This window comes from Epinephelus fuscoguttatus, linkage group LG18, assembly GCF_011397635.1.
Source record: "Epinephelus fuscoguttatus linkage group LG18, E.fuscoguttatus.final_Chr_v1".
NCBI classification, from domain to species: Eukaryota; Metazoa; Chordata; class Actinopteri; order Perciformes; family Serranidae; genus Epinephelus; species Epinephelus fuscoguttatus.
The window spans coordinates 1,748,260-1,771,264 of record NC_064769.1 but is presented as its reverse complement, the minus strand read 5'-3'; the positions used below and the strand labels follow the sequence as shown (position 1 = coordinate 1,771,264).

General features: G+C 42.1%; 1 protein-coding gene and 1 pseudogene across 3 annotated transcripts in view; both read right to left on the bottom strand.

Moving 5' to 3' along the window:
• Nucleotides 1-22,127, bottom strand: part of LOC125905910 (uncharacterized) — a 30,268-nt pseudogene extending 8,141 nt beyond the window's left edge.
• Nucleotides 1-23,005, bottom strand: part of ajm1 (apical junction component 1 homolog) — a 77,083-nt gene that overhangs the window by 42,249 nt on the left and 11,829 nt on the right. The window contains exons 2-3 of one of the 3 annotated variants that reach the window (XM_049603997.1): nt 22,462-22,588; nt 22,218-22,285 (exon numbers count right to left, since the gene is read on the bottom strand). The exons of 1 other annotated variant lie outside the window; for it this stretch is intronic. In XM_049603997.1, the coding sequence (XP_049459954.1) occupies nt 22,277-22,285; nt 22,462-22,588 (136 nt within the window). In that variant the 3' untranslated portion in view covers nt 22,218-22,276. Of the gene's footprint in view, nt 1-22,217; nt 22,286-22,461; nt 22,589-23,005 lie in introns of those variants that run through there. One more of the 3 variants, XM_049603995.1, reaches the window with a different exon arrangement.

Below are 23,005 nucleotides of genomic sequence, written 5' to 3'. Positions count from 1 at the left end.
CTGTTTGACTCTGCTCAGTCTGTTGATGGTCATTTACACTGCCCATAACAATAGCTATGTCAGGTCAGGTCAGTGCCCCCCTAATGTAATGTAGGGGAAACACTGAATCAGGCAAGAAGACTAATGATACCATTTTTTAAATTATATTGTAATCGCAATCGAGATGTTGTCCACTCAAATCGCAATCACACATTTTATCAAATCGTGCAGCACAAACAACCACACACGTCACACTATCCAGGCACCACTGCGATATAAATTAACCTGCGAGACAGTGGAGCACAAAGGCTCCGGAGAAGAAGCCGAGTTAGTGACATGCAGTATGGCCAAGTTAGCGAGATGCAGTAACTGGACATGAGTGTTAGCAAAGGAGAGAGAGAGAGAAGGAGAGAAGGTGCTCGGTGTATTATAGGAGGTCCCCCCGGCAGACTAGGCCTAAGTCAGCCTAACTAGGGACTGGTACAAGGCAAGCCTGAGCCATCCCTAACTATAAGCTTTATCAAAAAGGAAAGTCTTAAGTCTAGTCTTAAATGTGGAGACGGTGTCTGCCTCCCGGACCACAATAGGAAGATGATTCCACAGGAGAGGAGCCTGATAGCTGAAGGCTCTGGCTCCTGATCTACTTTTGGAGACTTTAGGGACCATGAGTAGCACTGCATTCTCAGAGCGCAGTGTTCTAGTGGGATAATATGGCACTATGAGCTCTCTAAGATATGATGGAGCCTGACCATTTAGAGCTTTATAGGTTGGGAGTAGGATTTTAAATTCAATTCTGGATTTTACAGGGAGCCAGTGCAGAGAAGCTACAACAGGAGAAATGTGTTCTCAACTCTTAGTTCCTGTCAGTACACGTGCCGCTGCGTTCTGAATTAGCTGGGGAGTTTTTAAAGACTTATTAGAGCTACCTGACAATAGGGAATTACAGTAATCTAGCCTAAAGGTAACAAAAGCGTGGACCAATTTTTCTGCATCTTTTCAAGTCAGGATAGGCCTAATTTTCGCAATATTACGCGTCCATGAGGTTTGTTTTAAATGGGAATTAAAAGACAAATCTTGGTCAAATATTACTCTGAGGTTTCTTACGGTAGTGCTAGAGGCCAGAGCAATGCCATCCAGAGAAACTATGTCATCAGATAAAGAGTCTCTGAGGTGTTTGGGGCCAAGAACAATAACTTCAGTTTTGTCTGAATTTAACATAAGGAAATTAGAGCTCATCCAGGTTTTTATGTCTTTAAGGCATTTTTGAAGTTTAGTTAATTGATCAGTTTCTTCTGGCTTCATCGATAAATACAACTGTGTATCATCCGCATAACAATGGAAATTTACAGAGTGATTTCCAATGATGTTAAATAAGGGAAGCATATATAGAATGAATAGGACTGGTCACAGAGCACAGAACCTTGTGGAACTGCAAAACAAACTTTAGTACGTGAGGATGATTCATCATGAATATGAACAAACTTAAAACGATCAGATAAATAAGATTTAAACCAGCTTAGTGCAGAACCTTTTGGGCCAATTAAATGTTCCAGTCTCTGTAGCAGAATTTGATGGTCAATTGTGTCAAACACCGCACTAAGATCTAATAAAACAAGTACAGAGATGAGTCCTTTGTCTGAAGCAATCATAAGGTCATTTGTAATTTTAACTAGTGCTGTCTCAGTGCTATGATGCACTCTAAATCCTGACTGAAATTCCTCAGATAGATTATTATCATGGAGAAAGTCATACAGCTGGTCTACGACTACTTTCTCAAGGATCTTTGAAAGAAAGGGAAGATTAGATACTGGTCTATAGTTGGCTAACACCTCTGGATCCAGGGTGGGCTTTTTTAGAAGAGGTTTAATTACAGCTACCTTAAAGGACTGTGGTACATAGCCTGTTAATAAAGATATATTGATCATGACTAATATATGAGTGTTAACTAAAGGTAAGACTTCCTTAAGTAGCATAGTTGGGATGGGGTCTAAGAGACACGTTTATGATTTAGAAGAAATAATTGCGGTCAACTGTTGAAGGGAAATTGGGGAGAAGCAATCTAAATATATATTAGGTCTTACAGCTGTGTTTGAGGTTAGATAGGTACTATCTGAGGACGAGGTCATGAATTTTGCCTCTAATAGTTAGAATTTTGTCATTATAAAGCTCATAACATCATCACTGCTAGGGCTAAAGGAATACAAGGCTCAATAGAGCTGTGACTCTCAGTCAGCCTGGCTACAGTGTTGAAAATAAACCTGGGGTTGTTCTTATTTTCTTCTATTAATGCTGAGCAATAGTTTGCTCTGGCATTGTGGAGTCCCCTCTTATACGTTTTGAGACTGTCTGCCCAGACTAAACAAGATTCTTCCAGTTTGGTTAATCACCAGTTCCCTTCAAATTTTCGCGATATTTGTTTTAACTTACAGGTTTGAGAGTTGTACCAAGGAGCAAACTTTTTTTTCTTTGTTAACTTCTTTTTAAGAGGTGCTACAGAGTTGAGTATTGTTCGCAGTGAGCCTATGGCGCTATCGATAAGATGATCAATTCGGGAGAGTTTAAAGTCGGGAAACCTCTGTTACAGAAGAACATGGTATTAAATTTAACGACGATGGAATCATTTCCTTAAATTTTGTGACAGCACTATCTGATAAACATCTAATATAGTATACTCAACTATTGCTGAGTGGCATGTAATCAAGTAAAAAGAAATCAAAACTAATTAAGATCTGATAGCGAGGCATTCTGTGGAAAGTCTGTTAGGTTATCAATTTCAATTCCATACATCAGAACTAGATCGAGGGTATGGCTAAAACAGTGAGTGGGTTTATGGACACCCTGACTGAAGCCAATGGGTTCTAATAATGAGATAAACACAGTAGCGAGGGAGTCATTATCAACGTCGACATGAATGTTAAAATCACCTACAATAATAACTTTGTCTGATTTAAGAACTAAACTGGATAAAAACTCTGAGAATTCAAATTCAGAAAAAGGGCCAGGAGCACGGTACATTGCAGCAGCCGAGGAGGGGGAGTTGCAGCCATTTTTAACTCTAGTCTTAAAAATGGCTGCAACTCCTCCTCCTCAGCTGCTGCCTCGAGGAATGTGGGTATTATTATGACTGGGAGGAGTGGATTCATTTAGACTGACATAGTCATCTTGACACAGCCAGTTTTCAGTGAAGCTGAGTGAATCAATATGATTATCTGATATTAATTAATTTACCAACACTGCTTTAGATGATAGAGACCTGATATTTAAAAGTCTGCATTTAATTATCCTGTTTTGTCTTTCTGTCACAGAAGAGGTTTTAATTTTTATGAGGTTGTTATGCACAACTCCTCTTTGTTTAATTTTAGATTTAGATAATTTGGGTGGTCGGGGGAAATACACCATTTGTATAAAGCTATCGGTGGGTAACTGCACTAGAAGCTCAGAGAAGCATGTAGGACTGCAACTCTGATTCCTGGTCTCAACTCTGGGTTGTCTGGGTTTTGAATTACTAATAAACTTGATCAGGTTCCTAGAGATGAGAGCAGCTCCATCCAAAGTGGAATGAATGCCGTCTGTCCTAATCAGACCAGGTTTTCCCCAGAAAGTTTGCCAATGATTAACAAAACCCACATCGTTTCCTGGACACCACCTGGACAGCCAGCGAGTAAATGATGACATGCCGCTAAACATCTCATCACTAGTCAGATTTGGGAGGGGTCCAGAGAAAACCAGAGTCCGACATGGTTTTAGCGTATTCACACACCTAGGCAACATTAATTTTAGTGACCTCCGATTGCCGTAACCGGGTGTCATTGCCGCCGACGTGAATAACAATCTTATTAAATCTACGTTTGACCTCAGCCAGCAGTTTTAAATTTGACTCAATGTCGCCCCAGGAATACATTTGACTATGGCCACTGGTGTTGCTAACTTCACGTTTCTCAAAATAGAGCTGCCAATGATCAGAGTTTTCTTCTCAGCGGGTGTGTTGGTTTTCTTCTCAACGGTTGGAAACATGAACAGGCTGGTGGTGAACCGGGGGCTTCAGCTTGGTACTAAACTTCTCCCAGACAGTTACCCAGCCTTCCGGCTGCACGGGGTTACCGCGGAACCGCTAGCTATGCTATGTGGCTCCACACCGGCCACAGGGGGCTGGCTATTTACCGCAGCTACCGAGTGATTTTCCATGGTGCAGAGCCGCGATTCCAATTCACTAAGCCTGGCCTCCAACGCAGTAAATAAACTACACTTGTTACATTTACCACTGTCGCTAAAGGAGGCAGAGGCACACATCATCTGGCACACCGAGCAAGAAAGAGCAGGAGAAGAAGAAGTCATCGCTAAGTGTAAGCTAATGTAGCAAACAAGGCTAATAACGTGCAAACAACAGCTAAGATTAGCAATAAAGTCGTTAGAAAGAGGAGAGCTATAAGTGCTTAAACAGAACTAGTGTGGGTTAAGATGTGAGGTATATGTTAAGCAACTGAAGTGAGGAAAAACAGAGAGCAAGCTGGTAGGAGTTCGCTAGAGCAGCACAGAGACGCAATCGCAGAAACACCAGAAATGACACAACATGCTTACTGCAGTATGTCAGCATGTCTCTGGCAGTCTAGGATAGTGATAGTGAGATACTGGCTGCAGTTGCATTTGTAGTAGTGATAAAACAGAAACAAAATGAGCATCAGATAACAAAAAATGCCACAATAATATAAATAACCAGCACCAATTAATCAGCCAATGAGAATGTGTGTGTGTGTGTGTGTGTGTGTGTGTGTGTGTGTGTGTGTGTGTGTGTGAACTGGCTGCTGACCGCTGATGGCATGTTTGCTCCCTGTGGCAGGTGCTCTGTCCCCGCCGAGCCCTCTGTTTTGTCCTCACAGTGTGTAGGTGTTGGACCCACTGTCCCCACTGTGGACCCACCGTCCAACACCCACACATTGGGTCTCATTCATGAAACATGAGCAGAAGGAATTTGTGTGTAAATTGTTCGCAGATGGAAATTTACTTGCATGTCCGCATTCATCAATATTTCAGTAGCTCCAATCTTTTCGTAGCTACTAACAAAATGTACTCCTGCTCCTGACCACTCGTAGTGCTTGTGTAAATTTAGTAAAGCATATAAATATTGCTTGTCACTATTGGAAATTACAATTTTAATTCATATTGTGCTCTGTTATGTACACAATACACAGATGCCTTTGAAACACGTAATCTAAACATGAGGAAATATTAAAAATATAACACATTTAGTTAAATTAGTTGGCAATTAGCAGGTTTAAGATCCAGATTAGGTTCATGATTGTGAATTATCTATGTAAATCGACTCAATAGATTACACATTCTTTCTACATGTTGAATGATGATAATAAAAATATCCGTAACGATATTAATTTACGTTGTATAAAACAGAGCTTTAGGCTATTAAGATTCAAATAATTTGAAGATGACGCATACAAAACTGCTGTAGGCTATATGTTATCCGTATCATTTGTTAAAATAAATGTTAAATAGCTCTACATTCCGACAGCCATCACTGATTTAGAGTTTATCCATTACGCACAAAACACCTCTGGTTTCCCATTCCCACTTCATTCAAAACCTCACAAATGAATCTTCTGTTTGTTTGGTGACCACTACGCTATCAGTGATGGTTTTCAGAATGTATTATGATACAACACCTTACCGTCTGGGTTTGATGTTGACTCCAGTGGAGGCATGTCGCTGTCTCCATCAGGAATAATTCCTGACAGAGAGGTCTCCCCAATTATGCCAGCGATGCGCTCGTCTGCAGCAGATAGTTGTGACTGTGAGCCTCCTCCTCCTGTGGCTGCTGTATTTTTTTGTGTGTGCTTATGCGTTTCTTTGCCTCCAGTTTCATATCAAACCATTTACGCTTCACCTCTGACATCGTTCTTTGTACTATGGAGACAACATTAACAGCATCTGTTACCTCCCTCCAGGCCTTCGCTTTGCCTGTCCCTGTCACACCACTACTAACTGAAGAAAATAAAATGTTTTTTCTTAAATCCACTTCACCCAAAATTATTTCGATCTCCATTTCGGAAAAATTCTTTTTTCTTTTTCTCTCTTTCTTTGTTTGCGCCATGACTGACAGGTCGACTGGATGCACCTACACCTCCTTATATGGTGGTCATTGGCTATTCATGGGCGGGAATTTATGCTAATTGATGATTACTGGGAGCGCGCTGTCACTTTACGATTGATTGATTGATTGATTGATTGATTGAATGCCAATCCATCAATCAATCAATTTTATTTATAAAGCCCAATATCACAAATCACAATTTGCCTCACAGGGCTTTACACCATACGACATCCCTCTGTCCTTATGACCCTCGCAGCGGATAAGGAAAAACTCACCAAAAAAAACCCTTTAACGGGGAAAAAAAACGGTAGAAACCTCAGGAAGAGCAACTGAGGAGGGATCCCTCTTCCAGGACAGACAGACGTGCAATAGATGTCGTACAGAACAGATCAGCATAACAAATTAACAGTAATCCACATGACACAATGAGACACAGAGAGAGAGAGAGAGAGAGAGAGAGAGAGAGAGAGAGAGAGAGAGAGAGAGAGATGCAGGTAATGACAGTAGCTTACAACAACATTGTTGAAAGTAATAATATTATAGTTATAGTTCTGGCTACTGTGGTACAATATGTTGAAAGTATGTATCAATATCTGGCAGTATACATGTGTGACAATAGTCATATGTGTATAATAACAGAAGTATGACTAATGACTAATGATGGCAGCAGCAGCAAGAGGCATCTGGCAGGACCACGGCAGCAGCACAACCACACACGTCACGCTGTCCAGGCACCGTTGCGATATGAGTTAATCTGAGAGACAGTGGAGCACAAAGGCTCCGGAGAAGAAGCCGAGTTAGTGACATCCAGAATGGCCGAGTTAGGAAGATGCAGTAATAGAATACGAGAGAGAGAGAGAGAGAGAGAGAGAGAGAAGGAGAGAAGGTGCCCGGTGTATTATAGGGGGGTCCTCCGGCAGACTAGGCCTAAGTCAGCCTAACTAGGGGCTGGTACAGGGCAAGCCTGAGCCAGCCCTAACTATAAGCTTTATCAAAGAGGAAAGTCTTAAGTCTAGTCTTAAATGTGGAGACGGTGTCTGCCTCCCGGACCACAATAGGAAGATGATTCCACAGGAGAGGAGCCTGATAGCTGAAGGCTCTGGCTCCTGATCTACTTTTGGAGACTTTAGGGACCACGAGTAACCCTGCGTTCTCAGAGCGCAGTGTTCTGGTGGGATAATATGACACTATGAGCTCTCTAAGATATGACGGAGCTTGACCATTTAGAGCTTTATAAGTTAACAGTAGGATTTTAAATTCAATTCTGGATTTTACAGGGAGCCAGTGCAGAGAAGCATTCATGATCATACACAAGTGTTTACGATCAAATCTGAGTTTCCCGCGGCGTTCTGAATCCGGAGTAGGTTTTTAGTAGCGTAGGCTTTTATGTGCAAATCTACACACAGATTTACTCACTTTTCATGAATGAGACCCATTGTGAGGACAAAACAGAGGGCTCGGCGGGGACAAAGCACCTGCCACAGGGAGCAAACACTCTGTTGGCGGTCGTTTTGACTTGACAAGTGGACTTCACTACAAGCCAACTGGCTGTTGAAACAGGGGGCATGCTTTACGTTCTAAAACCAGTCACCGGTGATTTGACCAGCTGAGTTGACCGTCACAACAACAATGCCGAGCTCTGTTTGTGCTGCTCACCCTGTTGATTTGAACTGAAGTGTAGATCTGTTACTGTAGCAGCTCCACCTCGTTGTCCATCCAGACAAAGTTATCTGTGCATGCTTTTGCCATTGTGTCTTCTTTGTTTTGTTTTGTAATGACCGTGTTGTAGAGGATGGCGCTTCAGCGCAGGTGCATGGCGTCGTGCCGTGGTGTTGCTTTGCAAATTTACACTGCCACCCATTGGCCTGGCGTGCATACTACAGCGTTTCCAGTAGATTTTGTGGCTCCGTATGAACGGGATTATTTCAATAACATCGTCATATAAACGCAGATGTTTTTTAAAACGCAAAGGACAGACTTTTACCATTGTCGTCTAAACAGGGCCTGAGACTGCAAGCTCTTTGTTCATCAAACAAATGACAGCCCTTTGGCACACCACAGGATGCATTGTCACATCTAAGTGAGAGACCTATGACTACTGTCATAGTGACATGTGACTCTGTGATGTCACCAAGCCAACTTAGAGAGATGCTTCTACTCTCCATCCCAGTCTTTTTCCTGGACCTCGACCAAGGTAGGGTGTAGGCAGGAGGACATGCTATGCCCTTCCCCCATTTTCTCACCTCTGTATGCTTACAACAGGAGCTGCAGCCTTGCTCTCAATGTGACCTGCTAAGAGAAGTTAGTGTGCCAAACACGAGGTTTGCAACCAACTTTCCAACAAGGAGAACTAATATATGATGTAAAGCTTGCTATAAGGTCTATCAAAACAATGTAATGCTTGCTGTAAGGTGTATCAAAATGGGGGCTGCCCTCTGAAAGCTGAAGATTCAAATCATCCGTCAAAACCCCTCAGTCAACTGATATATATGTCAATCAGTGTGCAATGTTCTTATAGGACAATCAGTCCCCATATTTAGCCGCTGAGTGAGCACTCCTCAATTTCATGTTGCACTCCGGCAGCTGCGGCTGCGGACGCAGACCCAGGTTAAGTCTGAATGAGACTGAGATAGCTGCCCGGATTCAGGCAGCTGCAGAGGATACAGTCTCTAACTTTTGTTTGAACTCTAATGTCTGCCAAAAAATGCACATTTCCCATCTGTCGTCAGCGTAATTAGCATGCATTAGCTTGATTGGCTAACTTGACTTGTTTACTATATTACATGCACATCACTGTCCAGAGGTGTGAACTCGAACCACATGACCTGGACTCAAGTCAGACTTGAGTAACAAATTTAATGACTCACCTTGATAAAATCATAGCAAATAAACTTGAACTTTAACACCAAAGACTCATGTCTTTACTTTAACTTGAGCCTTTTGATTTCAAAATACTTAATACCCTATTCAAAACCCAAATACTAAAAGTATGTTATTTAAAAGGGTGCTAGAACTTAATTAATGTCCCTTCATTTCTTATATTGGCTAATGTTGATGCAATTCAGTCCCATCAAGTGAACACTTAATTCCTCAGATGATTCACTTTGTTTGAACGAATGTGACAATGTTCGATCAAGTTGCAGCAGAGAACCATGGAGAACTAATGTTATGTTACTGAGCGTCAGCTTAAAAAAATATCAAAGATCATTTTGTTACTGTACAAAAACTACATGGTGATCAACAAAAACACAAATTGCAGTATGCAAGACATGTCAGTTGAAAATCATAGACAAAGACACAACAACTTCCAACAACCTTGCTTTAACAAAGAAACAAATTTTTATAAAGCATTGATGATTTTTGTAAATTTATTGTATTATTACCTCCGCCAAGGAGGTCATGTTTTCGCCAGCGTTGGTCTGTTTGTCTGTCTGTTTGTTTGTCTGCAAAATAACTCAAAAAGTTCTGTATGGATTTTGATGAAACTTTCAGGAAAGGTTGATAATGGGACAAGGAACAGATGATAAAATTTTGGTGGTGACTGGTTGAAGCGAAGTGGATAAAATAATAGAATGGTGGGAAATCCGAGCTGCTTGGCGGAGGTCTGTGCTCTCCGAGTGCTCTAGTTATTGTATTATAACTCTTTGTTAAAATGGCATTACATTCAGTGAAAAGCACATTTTGACTCTTTTAGACCTCAAAAATCAAAGTTAAGGACTTGGGACTTGGCTTTTAACTTGTCAGTCTTTACTCAGGACTGGAGTGCAAAGACTTGAGACATACTTGTGACCCTGAACATCCCGCTGAACCCCGTTAAGACTCCCAAACTATTTATGTCAAAAAAGGAACCAATAGTGGACTACTCCTGTTTCGCAGCCAAATCCAATTGACTAGTATACATCTGAGTCTGGTGCAGCCCTAATGATGTAACATTTTCAATAAGGTTTATCAGGACAATGTAACGCTTGCACTTAAAGCTATTGCTGGTAATGTTGGAGAGCTAGCAAGATTTGAAAGTGGCACCTACTCTAAGCTCCACCCCCTGCTCCCCCTCCCGTCAGTGCTCTGTCCAAAGCCACGAGCCCAGACATGCCTGAACGCGCATCCTACAGTCAGCAGAGCAGAGGAGAGCCGAGTAAAATAACAAATCCCCTCAAAGCAAACAAATAATTACCTGTCCAACAGAAAGACAGCAACCTCTGCATCATTTTTCAGGCCCTTCAGCTCCCTCAGTTGTCTCCACCGTTCAAAAGCTGGACTGCCGTTGATGTCTGGTTTGTCCTCTCACTTTATCCAAAGCCTTTTCTACCTCTGACTTTGTTTTCTCAGCCTGTTTAGTGGGGTGAGCCATTACAAGTAACACTGGAAGTAGTACTTCTGACCACATTTTCTCTGCCATTGTGCAGCAAACTCCTGCTTACTCAGTATTTTTGCTGAGGAGTGTGCTGAATATTTCCGGCAACGGTGACATGTGATGAGTGCGTGCACGGAGGAGGGAGGGAGGGACGGAGGGGGGGCTCAGGCAATACGAGACATGAAGGCATCTGATTGGTTCTTTCCATTCACACTGAATGGCAGGGATTGGTCAGAGTTTTTACAGGCCTGCAGCTGCCACAGACGTCTGATTTTTTTCATTCCTTTTTCTGAACACATTGTATTGCATGTATTGACTACTCTCAGGATGGAAAGACCATTTTACCCAGTATAACAAAAAGTGTTTCTGAACAGGATTACCAACTATAACTTTAAGTGTATTGAGGTGATGTAATGCTTTAAGTGAGGTGTATCAAGGTGTTGTAACTCTTGCAGTAAAGTGTATCAAGGTGATGTAGAGCTTGTAGAGCTTGCCCCATGCCCTTGAGGGTCAAGTTAATTTTATTTCATTTTATTTTCTATATAGCGCCAGATCACAACAGAAGTCATTTAAGGTTACCTTTCCTATAGAACAGGTCTATACCTTGTCCTTTGTCCTGCTCTCTTTATCGTGCACAGTGGAGTTTCGCCCCGATGCGTACACACACACACACACACACACACACACACACACACACATGCGAACACATGCACAAGTGAGCACACTAGAGCGTGGCTCGAGCTGCATTTTCTTGAATGAACCCGACCCGAGTCCCAGACAATTATAACCAAGCCCGGCCTGAACCCGACGCAGTTTGTTACCTCACATAGTTATTGTTATGGACAGTGTGTAAATGACCATCAAAAGAATGCTGTTACGCATAGTCACACACGGAGCCTTTGTGGCATAGCACAACACAGCAGCAACATGGCAATTATTATATTATTGCATGCTACATGTCTTCCACTTTGTTGCTCCTCTCAAAAATCAGGTCATGTGTCATTCTGCTGCTATCCTGCTCATACAGCTGGCATTGCAACTAACTATACACACTGTGTCTACAAGAAAGGCTGTGATACTTAGCAACATACTAAGAATGGGTAGCGAGCTCCATTATTATTCAATGAGTGAGCTATGCTTTGTTAGTGTTCTGTGGCCCATAGCACTGCAGATAAAGAGGCTGTTAGCTGAGGGTCAAATAATTGGGCCTTTCCAGCCTGAGAGGACACAAAATTGTCTTTTTCAGGTCCCCTCAACACTGGGCCAGTAGACTGTAAGTTTTCTTTCATGTTGGCCTGAAATCTTACCCATTCTGAAGTGCCATAATGTCTTCACATCTATTCACATGACCGCAACACGTCATACCAGTAAAATTTTGTGTTTAAGTAAATCAGATACAATACAGTAAAAACACAAATGGTTTTATATCAACTAATCAAAAGGTATGAGTACGTAAGAATGAATTCAGGTAACTCTAGCCCAGTTGAAATGTAAGGCTATTCTACCTTAACATTTCTGATGGTATTGGGCTCTAGTTTCGCAGACCGGGCAAGGCGGGGGCGCAGCGCACCCGCGCTTCGCCAACTGGGTGTGGCCAGGCGGATTTTGCAAGTTTGGCACACAGTGCGCCTGGCGCAGCTACTCCTCTATCCCACCTCCGTCCCTCCTACCGGCGCAAGACGGAAAGAGGGAGGAGAGAAGGCGTGGAGTGGGTTTTACACACATCACACCAATCAAATGAGCCCCTCTCCTCGCCCTTAAATCCGTAATGAGAGTTTACTCAATTCGCCATGGCAGAAGAGAGCAGCAGCGTCAGACAGCCAAACTTCTCCCAGGAGGAAACTGATGTTTTGGTCCGGGAGGTCCAAGCTCACAGTGTCCGAATATATGGAACTGCGAGCAGACCTCCACGGGCTGATGATGCAAAGGTAGCCTGGGAGGAGGTCACCACAACTGTAAATCAATGTTGCATTTCTCTCATGCGCGCGCTCTCTCTCTTTCTCTCTCGCAGTCTCACTCAGTTTCTTTTCTTTTGACTTTTCTAAGATGACAGATGCTGAATATATACTCCCTATCTGATGCTGTGGCTGTTTGTGGTTGGCTGAGAGGGATGTGATCTCATTAGTTTGCAACTGTGTTAATCAAATCAGGTTGGGTTTCCATTACGCGTGCCAAATATGCCAAACGGTGCCAATCCTCTTTGATCTGACATCAGATGTGACGAGGCAGTCGGTATAGAGATACATTTATGTGCTGATTGCAGATAGTTGCATTGAATAGTGTTTTTTTTGGGTCTTTATTGCATCGTTAATGTGCCTGATATTCTGGAAACCTGCCTTTGAGGTTTTGGTGACGTGTGCGCACTGTACGCCGGTCAGCCAAACTTCGGCTTACACCGGCTGCGCTCCCCCTGCGCTGACAGTAGACCTGGTTTCAGCTGGCGAGCTTTTAGCGCACCTTCGGCGAAGCCTTTTGGCACGAAACTGTCACTGCGCCAAGCTGGATCTGTCGACACCTCCCCCTGCTGCGCCGCCACACCCATCTCAGCGCACCTCAGTCCGCCAAACTACCAAACTGAGGGTGCCTCGGGTTGCGCTGCTCGAAACTAGCTCTGTGCGGGGTTCGCCACCCTGCGCTGCGCTGGGAAACTAGAGCCCATTGTGTTTTAGAATTACAAATTTCCAAACAAATTTCTAGTTAATCCGATTACCCTGAGTCACCACATCATGAACCAAGTGCATTCAGGGCCCTTGAGGATCTAGAGCCCTGGGGCATTTGCCTATTTCACATTTTGAAGCCACAGACTTTAAAATTATCTGTGTTTACTGCAGTGTTGTGAGCAGCATAATCAAAAGTCCGTTTACTGACACTGTGAAGGCCAAAATATCAGTGACCTGGACAAATAAAACCCTCCTGACATTCTTAGCTGGTTGTTTTGACTTTGCTAAAAGATGGATATTGTCTTATATTCATCCTATATATAGTCTCTGTGACCATCATAAAGTCTTTTCTGTACAGGAACATGTGAAATTTCTCACATGTCCAGACAAAGACAGCGGTTTCTTTTAAAGTTAAAGCGATATAAAGCAATATCTGTTTGGCTGATTAATCAGCACTGATAGGATATTTTATAAACGATCATTATTTTGGCTGATGATTGTGCAGCCTGCAGTTGTCAGGTGGGGATATACATCACCAACCAGAGCTGATGAGGGGAGGGTTGTGTTAAATAATCAGTGGGTAGAGCTCCAGAGAAAGCACCTCCCTCCTGCTGTATGACTGTGTCTCGCTGTGCTGTTCTTCATCTTACTATACAATGACGAAAACTCTGTCTGTCTGTGGGTGTGTCTGTTCCACGTTTTTCTACTCACTGACATGGTCAATCTATGGAAACTGCACATACACAATGAGGATTGGCATAGGTAGAAGGTGACGAAGATACTTTTTCAAAAAATTACACTATTATTAGTATATTCTTTTACAAAGTCGATGCATTCACCACACGAGTTACTGTGCACGCGCGTTGATATATGTATCCACCTCAAACAAACATCATCTCAGCTGCAGCCGATAAAGGTAGGCTTATTAATTACTTAATTACATTTACACTGCTAAAACGTGCACATTGATGTCACATTGACAAGCTAATCAACTGCCATGTTGTGTAAGTGTATGTGCACGTGGGAAGTTGCCCCTCAACTTTGTGCACGCTCGACAGAAACACCAGCCAGCTACACTATAATGAAAGGGAAGCCTGAACCAACCTCAAACGGACATTAGCTGTAGCCGAGCAGCAGAGTTACACTGTGCACGCGCGTTAATATATGCATCCACCTCAAACAGACATCATCTCAGCTGCAGCTGATAAAGGTAGGCTTATCTTACTATATAATGATGAAACTCTGTCTGTCTGTGGGTGTGTGTATGGATGTGTCTGTTCCACGTTTTTCTCCTCACTGACTTGGTCAATCCATGTGAAATTTGGCACAGTGGTAGAGGGTAATGGGAGGATGTGAATGAAGCAATATTACATCAATTGGCCAAAGCGGGGCGCTATAGCAACCGACTGAAATTGCAAACTTTGAATGGGCATATGTCATGCCCCATATGTCGTAGAGACATGAAACTTTGCCCAGAGATGCCTTTCCTCATGAGGAACAAATTTGCCTCAAGAACCCATAACTTCCAGTTATATAGATTTTCCGCCATTTTGAATTTTTTGAAATTGATCTCCTCCTAGGAAGTTTGACCAGTGTGCATGAAACTTGGTGAACATAATCTAGGGACCAATATCTAAAGTTCCCTCTTGGCAAAAATTGGAAAACTTATTAAAACTGAGCTTCTATTTAGCCCACTAACTATCCCACTATTGGCAATGGTACTACTGTACTTCCCCCCTCCCCCTCATTTTGCATACTTGGCGACTTATCATCAATTGAACTTTCACCAAAATACACAAAACACACACCAGTTGCCCTAGCTATCGCCAAGAAAGTCATCCTTACAAACTGGAAAACCAAGCAAACAATAAGGGCTCTAGTTTCCCGGCGCAGCGCAGGGTGGCGCACGGTGGCGAAACCCGCGCAGAGCTAGTTTCGAGCAGCACAACCCGAGGCGCGCTCAGTTTGGTAGTTTGGCAGACCGAGGTGTGCTGAGATGGGTGTGGCGGCACAGCAGGGGGAGGTGTCAACAGATCCAGCTTGGCGCAGTGACAGTTTCGTGCCAAAAGGCTTCGCCGAAGGTGCGCTAAAAGCTCGCCAGCTGAAACCAGGTCTACTGTCAGCACAGGCGGAGCGCAGCCAAAGTTTGGCTGGCCGGCGGACAGTGTGCACACGTCACCAAAACCTCACAGGCAGGTTTCCAGAATATCAGGCACATTTACAAATGCCCAAAAAACTATCTGCAATCAGCACATAAATGTATCTCTATATCGACTGTCCCGTCACATCTGATGTCAGATCAAAGGGGATTGGCACCGTTTGGCACGTGTAATGGAAACCCAACCTGATTTGATTAACACAGCTGCAAATTGAGTTCACATCCCTCTCAGCCAACCACAAACAGCCACAGCATCAGATAGGGAGTATATATTCAGCATCTGTCATCTTAGGAAAGTCAAAAGAAAAGAAACAGAGTGAGACTGCGAGAGAGAAAGAGAGAGAGCGCGCGCACGAGAGAAACGCAACACTGATTTACAATTGTGGTGACCTCCTCCCAGGCTACCTTTGCATCATCAGCCCGTGGAGGTCTGCTTGCAGTAGGGATGGATATGATTAATCAATTAATTGATAATTGATCATTAAGATTGTTTTCAATAACGTGAAATGTTGTCGATCTATTATGTAGTGTGTCTGTCTTGAAGCAATGCAATGAATTTCACTATGTGGCAGCAATTAGACATTTCACCAACAGGGGGCGACATGTAACTATTTTTAGGAAACAGAGAAAACCCCTACTGCCTCCAGGCTGCCGTAGAAATCAAACGGAAACATGAAGCAGTCAAAGCGGAGTTTGGCGTGGGACCATTTCAACTTAAAAAATGATGAAGTCCAATGTAAATATTGCGATGTCGTGTAGGTTAGCACGTCAATACCTCTGCATCTCTGCAACTTCGGTCCCGTCAGAGTGGGTGTTTTCAGCTGCTGGACTGACTGTCACCAGGCAGCGCTCGCGTCTCAACCCTGAGCATGTTAACATGATAATATTCCTCAACAAGAATCAGTAGGAGTTACATTACTTTGTTCGGAGTGGACAGTCACCACCGCAGCCTTTATGTGAGTCACTTGTTATTGTTTTATGAGGTTCTAGTTAAATAGGCATATTTGATTGTGAATTACATTTGAACTCATTTGAACTTTTAAGTTAAGTAATATATTTTTTTAAATTTATTATCGTTTGATATGATTGTTTTTTGGAATTGTGTCTAAAAGAGGCTCAATTGTGTTCAAGAGCACAGTAATGTTGGCTCGTTAATTTGTGTGAGGTTTGGCTCGGTGCCAGATGCTCGGCTGCCGGAGAGCGCAGCATATCTTTTTTGTTTAACAGTTAAACATTTAAACTTTAACTGCTTGTCTAAGAGGATTGTTTGCCTTGTCTACGAGGATTGTTGGACTATATGTAGTTCTTGGAATAAATATTTCATTGAGGAAAAACACGCTGTCTAGTATTTTATGTAATGGACACGATAACTGATCGTTAATTTTTCAGATTATTAATTAATTATTAATTTTTCAGGTCTTGCAAAACTAGAGCCCTAAATATCAATCACTGGTTAAACCTACTCACAGAACATATATCAACGGAAAAAATAACTGCCTCTTGAAGAAAACAAATACCACACTTTCTGAAAACTTGGAATCCATTTATCACAAATCTCAATCTCAAAGTCGATATTGCCTGTTAACGAATGCCACTAAACTAAACCAAACCAGGTCTCCACACATATACACGCAGACAGATACATGCCATTCACTCAACATTTCACTCCGCATGCACGCACGCGCTCGCGCACACACACGCACATACACACACACATACCTACATAGATGGAGAAGAGGAAGATTTTGTCTTTTTCTTCACTTAGAGTATTTATTTTTGTAAGTTATTAGATTATTGTTGTCTCAATGTTTGTTTGTTTGTTTCTCTTTTTCTCTTATTTTTCACTATTATTATTACAACTTTCCATATCTTCTTGTAACTTTTATTGATAATGTTAGTAGGGTTATATTAATATATATGATGACATTTTTATGATGACACATATTTAATATATTGATAATATTTAATATTAAAGTGACATATATAATGGGATGAATATAAATTAGTATGGCGGTGGAGTGCGGGGCCGCGCTATGGGGGCTGGGGGGTGAGGGGTGGCTGCTCGCCCGGCTCTCTGGGGGCATGGCCTGGACCCCAATGGGGCAGGTGGGGGCGCAATCTGCGGGGCCTACTCCCCTCTCTATTCATTCATTCATTCATCTTCTAACCGCTTCATCCTCTTGAGGGTCGCGGGGGGGCTGGAGCCTATCCCACCTGACATCGGGCGAGAGGCAGGGTACACCCTGGACAGGTCACCAGACTATTGCAGGGCTGACACATAGAGACAAACAACCATTCACGCTCACATTCACACCTATGGACAATTTAGAGTTACCAATTAACCTAGTCCCCAATCTGCATGTCTTTGGACTGTGGGAGGAAGCCGGAGTGCCCGGAGAGAACCCACGCTGACACAGGGAGAACATGCAAACTCCGCACAGAAGGGCTCCCACGCCCGGGATCGAACTGGCAGCACTCTCGCCTCACAGCAAGAGGGTTGCCGGTTCGATCCCGGGCATGGGAGCCCTTCTGTGTGGAGTGTCGTGTCGGCGTGGGTTCTCTCCGGGCACTCCGGCTTGCTCCCACAGTCCAAAGACATGCAGATTGGGGACTTCACTGATGACTCTAAATTGTCCATAGGTGTGAATGTGAGCGTGAATGGTTGTGTGTCTCTATGTGTCAGCCCTGCGATAGTCTGGCGACCTGTCCAGGGTGTACCCTGCCTCTCGCCCGATGTCAGGTGGGATAGGCTCCAGCCCCCCCCCCGCGACCCTCAAGAGGATGAAGCGGTTAGAAGATGAATGAATGAATTAATAAATGAATGAATGAATGAATGAATGAATTTAAAAACGAATTTTCTGAAAATTCATAAAGGTGGAGTTGTCTGCTTTTGTGTGTGAACTCTTCTATATGTATATATATATACATATATATATATATATATACTGTATGTGTGTTGTTGTTTTTTTATGTATACTTTCTATATTACTATTATATTTGGACATATTATTTTATATTATAACACATGGTTATTATCACTAATTCAATGTTACAATGTATTCTACGATCAAATTTTTGTTATAATTCTCTTTCTTTTTTTCTTTCATGTTTTGTTCTTGTCTTCTTTGTTTTTTTCTCTTTCCACAAAGGCCAATACACTCTACTCCACACTTCAATCTACACCAGATCACTAAACTTGGTTACATATATACACACATCGCCTTATACACACACACACACACACACACACACACACACACACAGTATCCATACATTTTCAACTTAGAACGGTCTTCACTCTGATTATAAAATAACTACATAAATGCTTTGTTATGTCGGTTATGTTTATCTTGTTTGTTGCTACTAATCCGCTCTCTGTATATGCAGTTTTACTGTTGGTTTTTCCCCTTTTGTTTCGGGCTTGTTCAAGTGTTGTTTTCCCCGCTGTCCTGTGCTGTGTCTTATGGTCTCTTTGTATGTCTTGTTGGTGATCACTTGTATTGCACTATAAAAAAAAAAAAAAGTTACTACTATACTTAAAATAAAGCAATCGTACTATCAAATTCACAAAAACTCTGTCTGAATACACTGCTCTTCTTAATGGGTTCAGTTGACTATTTAATCTGCAATTTCGTATGACCTGTATCCCAAACACACAACATGTGAAACTGTACGTGGGCAACTGTGCACTCAATGGGTATGGACTAGTTATAACATGGATTTACATAATTTTACTGACTGAATAGTAACAGCTAGTCCAGCGCTATAGCACCATTAACCCTGGAGAGTAAGTCTGTTGTTGCGTTTCATTAGTAATTTCACTTCCGCACATTTATTTCCTCTTGGCCCTTGGTATTACGGATCAGCATACTTCGCACGGAGACAACCTGGAGAATGGAGGTAAAGCAGGCAAAGGAGGAGTGGGGGATTTAAATCGAACACACCTGCTCTTGTTCACCTTCAGCCCAACTATCATAAAATACCTGCAGATGTCTTGAGGCATCTTCTGTGGATAATGGCAATACTTCTGCAGGCACTTGGTAAATAGCTGCATCACTTTCTGATTTAGATATTTCTGTTTGTGATCTGTATCATGATTCATAACTATAATTCCTATGGCTTAATGATATCTTGTAGAAGAGCAATTTTTCATGCCTTTACAGAAAATGTTCGGAATAAAGACAGTTTTAAGACATGGCTTTTATAATTGTGGTCTATGGTGAAAATCCTTTATGGGCTGTGGGGGATTTAAAAATGTTTTGCAATAGTACATCGAGTGGCCACTGAGAAAAACTGGAAGCAAGGCTGAGCAACATTCCTGGGGCCTGCATCAAATGCATAACTGCAATGGATTGTGGGTGTTATGGACCTCTGGAGCAACCATCACTGTTGACTCACTCCCACATTCCTCCGGGGGTCAATCTCACCAAGGTCACTTCAGTTTTTCAGACAAATAGAACTGATGGGGGTTGGGATTCCCCAGAGGGCAAGTGCCAAGGGAGGGTCAACTAGGGCATGTTGAACTACTAATGAAACACAGCCCTTCAGTCTGTGACTGAGAGAATGGCAGTGCTTCCTCTTTCAAATTAAAAACCCTCGTTTCAAATTTAAAGCTTTCATAAATAATGGAGAATGTATTTAGAGTATTCTGAAAACACAAAATAATTCCACTCTAAAGTATCTTGTCACCAATTATATATTAACATCGCCCAGTTTATCAGCTTTGATTTTTCCCGTTCCAAACTATTGTTATTAAATCAGTCTTCAAAAATCCACTATCAGTTGACCTCTAGTTTCTTGTTTCTTCTAAGCATAGAAACACCGGCGATTAACAGGTTTGCATGTTCTTGACCCCTTTGCTCATGATTGTTTCTTATTCCACTGGAGTGGCCTCTAGAATCAAGTGCCAGCCTCTTGACGTGATTACATGTGAACCTACCAGCTGACTCTGGAGCTCCATTGAGCTCATTCTTTACTTGATCTGAGACACTTCCACACTGTGTCATTTTAAGGGATGCACAATATTGGATTTATTGCCGATAATCGATATGCCAACATATAACAACTTATTTGGCCGATAACCGATACCTATAGCAATATATCCACTTTTTTTCCCCACCTAATTTTAGTGATCATCAAGTCTCTTCAGTAGTGGAATTAAGATCATATTATGCATGCATACTCTTATCATGATGGCCCACCAGTGGATGAAGACATGAAATAGAATGCTTTTCAATGTAGGTTATATTCATCCATTGTACAAAATAAGAAAAAGCATGTTGGCTGATTCATTTTAAAGCAAATATCGGCCAATACTGATGACGTGCCAACATTATCATGCATCCCTAGTCATTTTGTCATCTTATCGACACATACACATAAAGGAATCATGGTGTTCATGTGTTTCTTTTAATGACAGCAGTCAATATAACAACTGAACAATTATTTGAACTGTACATTGAACTGTACAGAATATTTCTTCTTCACCATCTCCACCACCCTGGGAGCGTTTAAAAAACGCAGATATTTTTGTCTGCTTTTCAGGTGGTTGACACGACATATTTTCCAACGCATGCTCTCTGCCCGCCGGTGGGAGTGTGTGCTAGGGCTGTCAACTGAGCTCAGAAATTAAATTTGAATATTGGGCTTTAAAAAACGGCCAAATATCTATTATATTCGAATATTATTTTTAATAATTTTTATTCTTTATTATTATTATTATTATTATTATTATTATTAATATTTTTTTTTTTAGAGAAAATGACTGCATGTACTGTTAAAATGGGTCAGTACCACATAATATCCACAAGAGGGCGCTCACCGCCAAATTAGTGTCACGAAAACAAGAAAAAGTGGTAAAGTGCACTGATATCTATTTTCTGTCCTCTGACAACATTCAAGTCTTAGCAGCATCATGTTCAACATATGACATTTAGTGCAAAGTAAACTGCAGTGCAAAAATATAAATGGACTATACACTAGCCTTTAAGCCTTATAGATAACTGAACAAGAGGTAGACTTGTTGACTTGTGTTACTGACTTCAATAGATACAGTAGAAAACATTATCATTCATGACCAACGTCAAGTAAAAAAACAAACAAGCTAAGCAGCCTATCAGAAACAATGGTCAACGAACTATGTTGACATACTGCTTAATGCAAACTGTAATACAAAAAGAAAAACACCCTAAAAAGGTTAGACTATACACTATAGCCTAGTGAAAACAAAAGAAGCCTGAATAAATAAAATATGAATGACTGTCATATTTTACAAATGAAATTTAAAAACAACAGCAACGAAAAACGTGCTGGCCACAAATCAACTCAAAACATGTCTGGCAGACTACAGATTGTTTGCCAAAAAGACGAGACGGTTCACTTTTGTTAACAATGTTGCCTGCCAAGGAAAACACACGCTCTGATCTAACAGAAGTACCGGGTACAGTAAGGTATTTTTTTGCAACCTGTGCGATGTAGGGATACCTTGCACTGCCTGTTGTTTTCCACCATAGGAGTGGATCTGCATCGGCTGGCAGCAGTGGCTCTCTTTCATATGTGTTAATCTGTTTGCAGATCGTGGTCTGCTGCACTGGGTTACTGCTGGTAGACTTGGGAAAATAGATCGCCCATTGAGGAAAGGGACATTTTATTTTGGGCTTTATTTGGCACGGATAATTCTGCGCACTCGACCTCAGACTTCTCTGCTATAGCTGTCATCTCTGCAAGCACTTTAGCACCGACCTCTTGTTCCTTTCCATGATGACTCAGGCAGTGGAAGCGAGGATCAAGATAGCTGGTGGTGCTCAGAAACATGAAAACATCACTGTCTTCTGGGTAGCGCTTCTCTAGATCAACAATTATCTTTGCCTTCATTTCTTTCACAGCTGTTGTATCATTAACATCCGTAGGTTCTCTGACATGAGACAGTAGGATGTGCTTCATTGGGAGAACAGCTGATGCTGTCGGGTATTTATCAGTCGATAATGCCTCTGTAGCAACTTTGAATGGCCTGAGAACGTCCTTTACTGTACCTGCAAATGTAACATAACATAAATATTTCTATATGAAGAAAAAACAACAGCATAGTAACGTAGGCCTATTGATCAAACTTCTAACTGTAGTGTAGGCATATACAGGTCAGGAATAGTAATTATAATAATTATTATGATCATTTAAATAATTTATATATAGGCCGCTTAGTACTCACTTTTTCTAGCTGACTCCACTCCTGCGCCGACAGCTCAAGGTTGGCCAGCTTCTTCTCCAGGATGATTGCAGCCACCGGTGCCTGCTGCTCCAGTGCCCAACAAATCATGTCATGAGTGCTGCTCCATCTGGTCAGACAGTCATTGATTAGTTTGTCCATTTTCACACCCAGTATTTCTGCTTCTCTTCCAGAAGGAAACTATGTGTGGTTGATTTGCTGAAGTGGGCAGCAGCGTGTTTCAGTTTGCTAAGACTCATCTCTATAGCTCTCACCCCAAGGCCTTTGCGCACAGCCAGGTTAATACAATGTGCGAAACACGGCACATTAATGCATTCCATGTACCTCTCCACTGCATTCACATAATTGGATGCATTGTCTGTTGTCACATCAATGACCGACTCCCATTTCACTCCAAACTCCCCCAGCCCGTCCATAATGCAGTTGGCCACGTTCTCTGCTGTGTGGCTGTCTCTGAGCTCTCCTGTTTTAAGTACAAAGTTCCTCATTTCCCAGTCATCGTGATGACATACGCATCTGTGGCGAG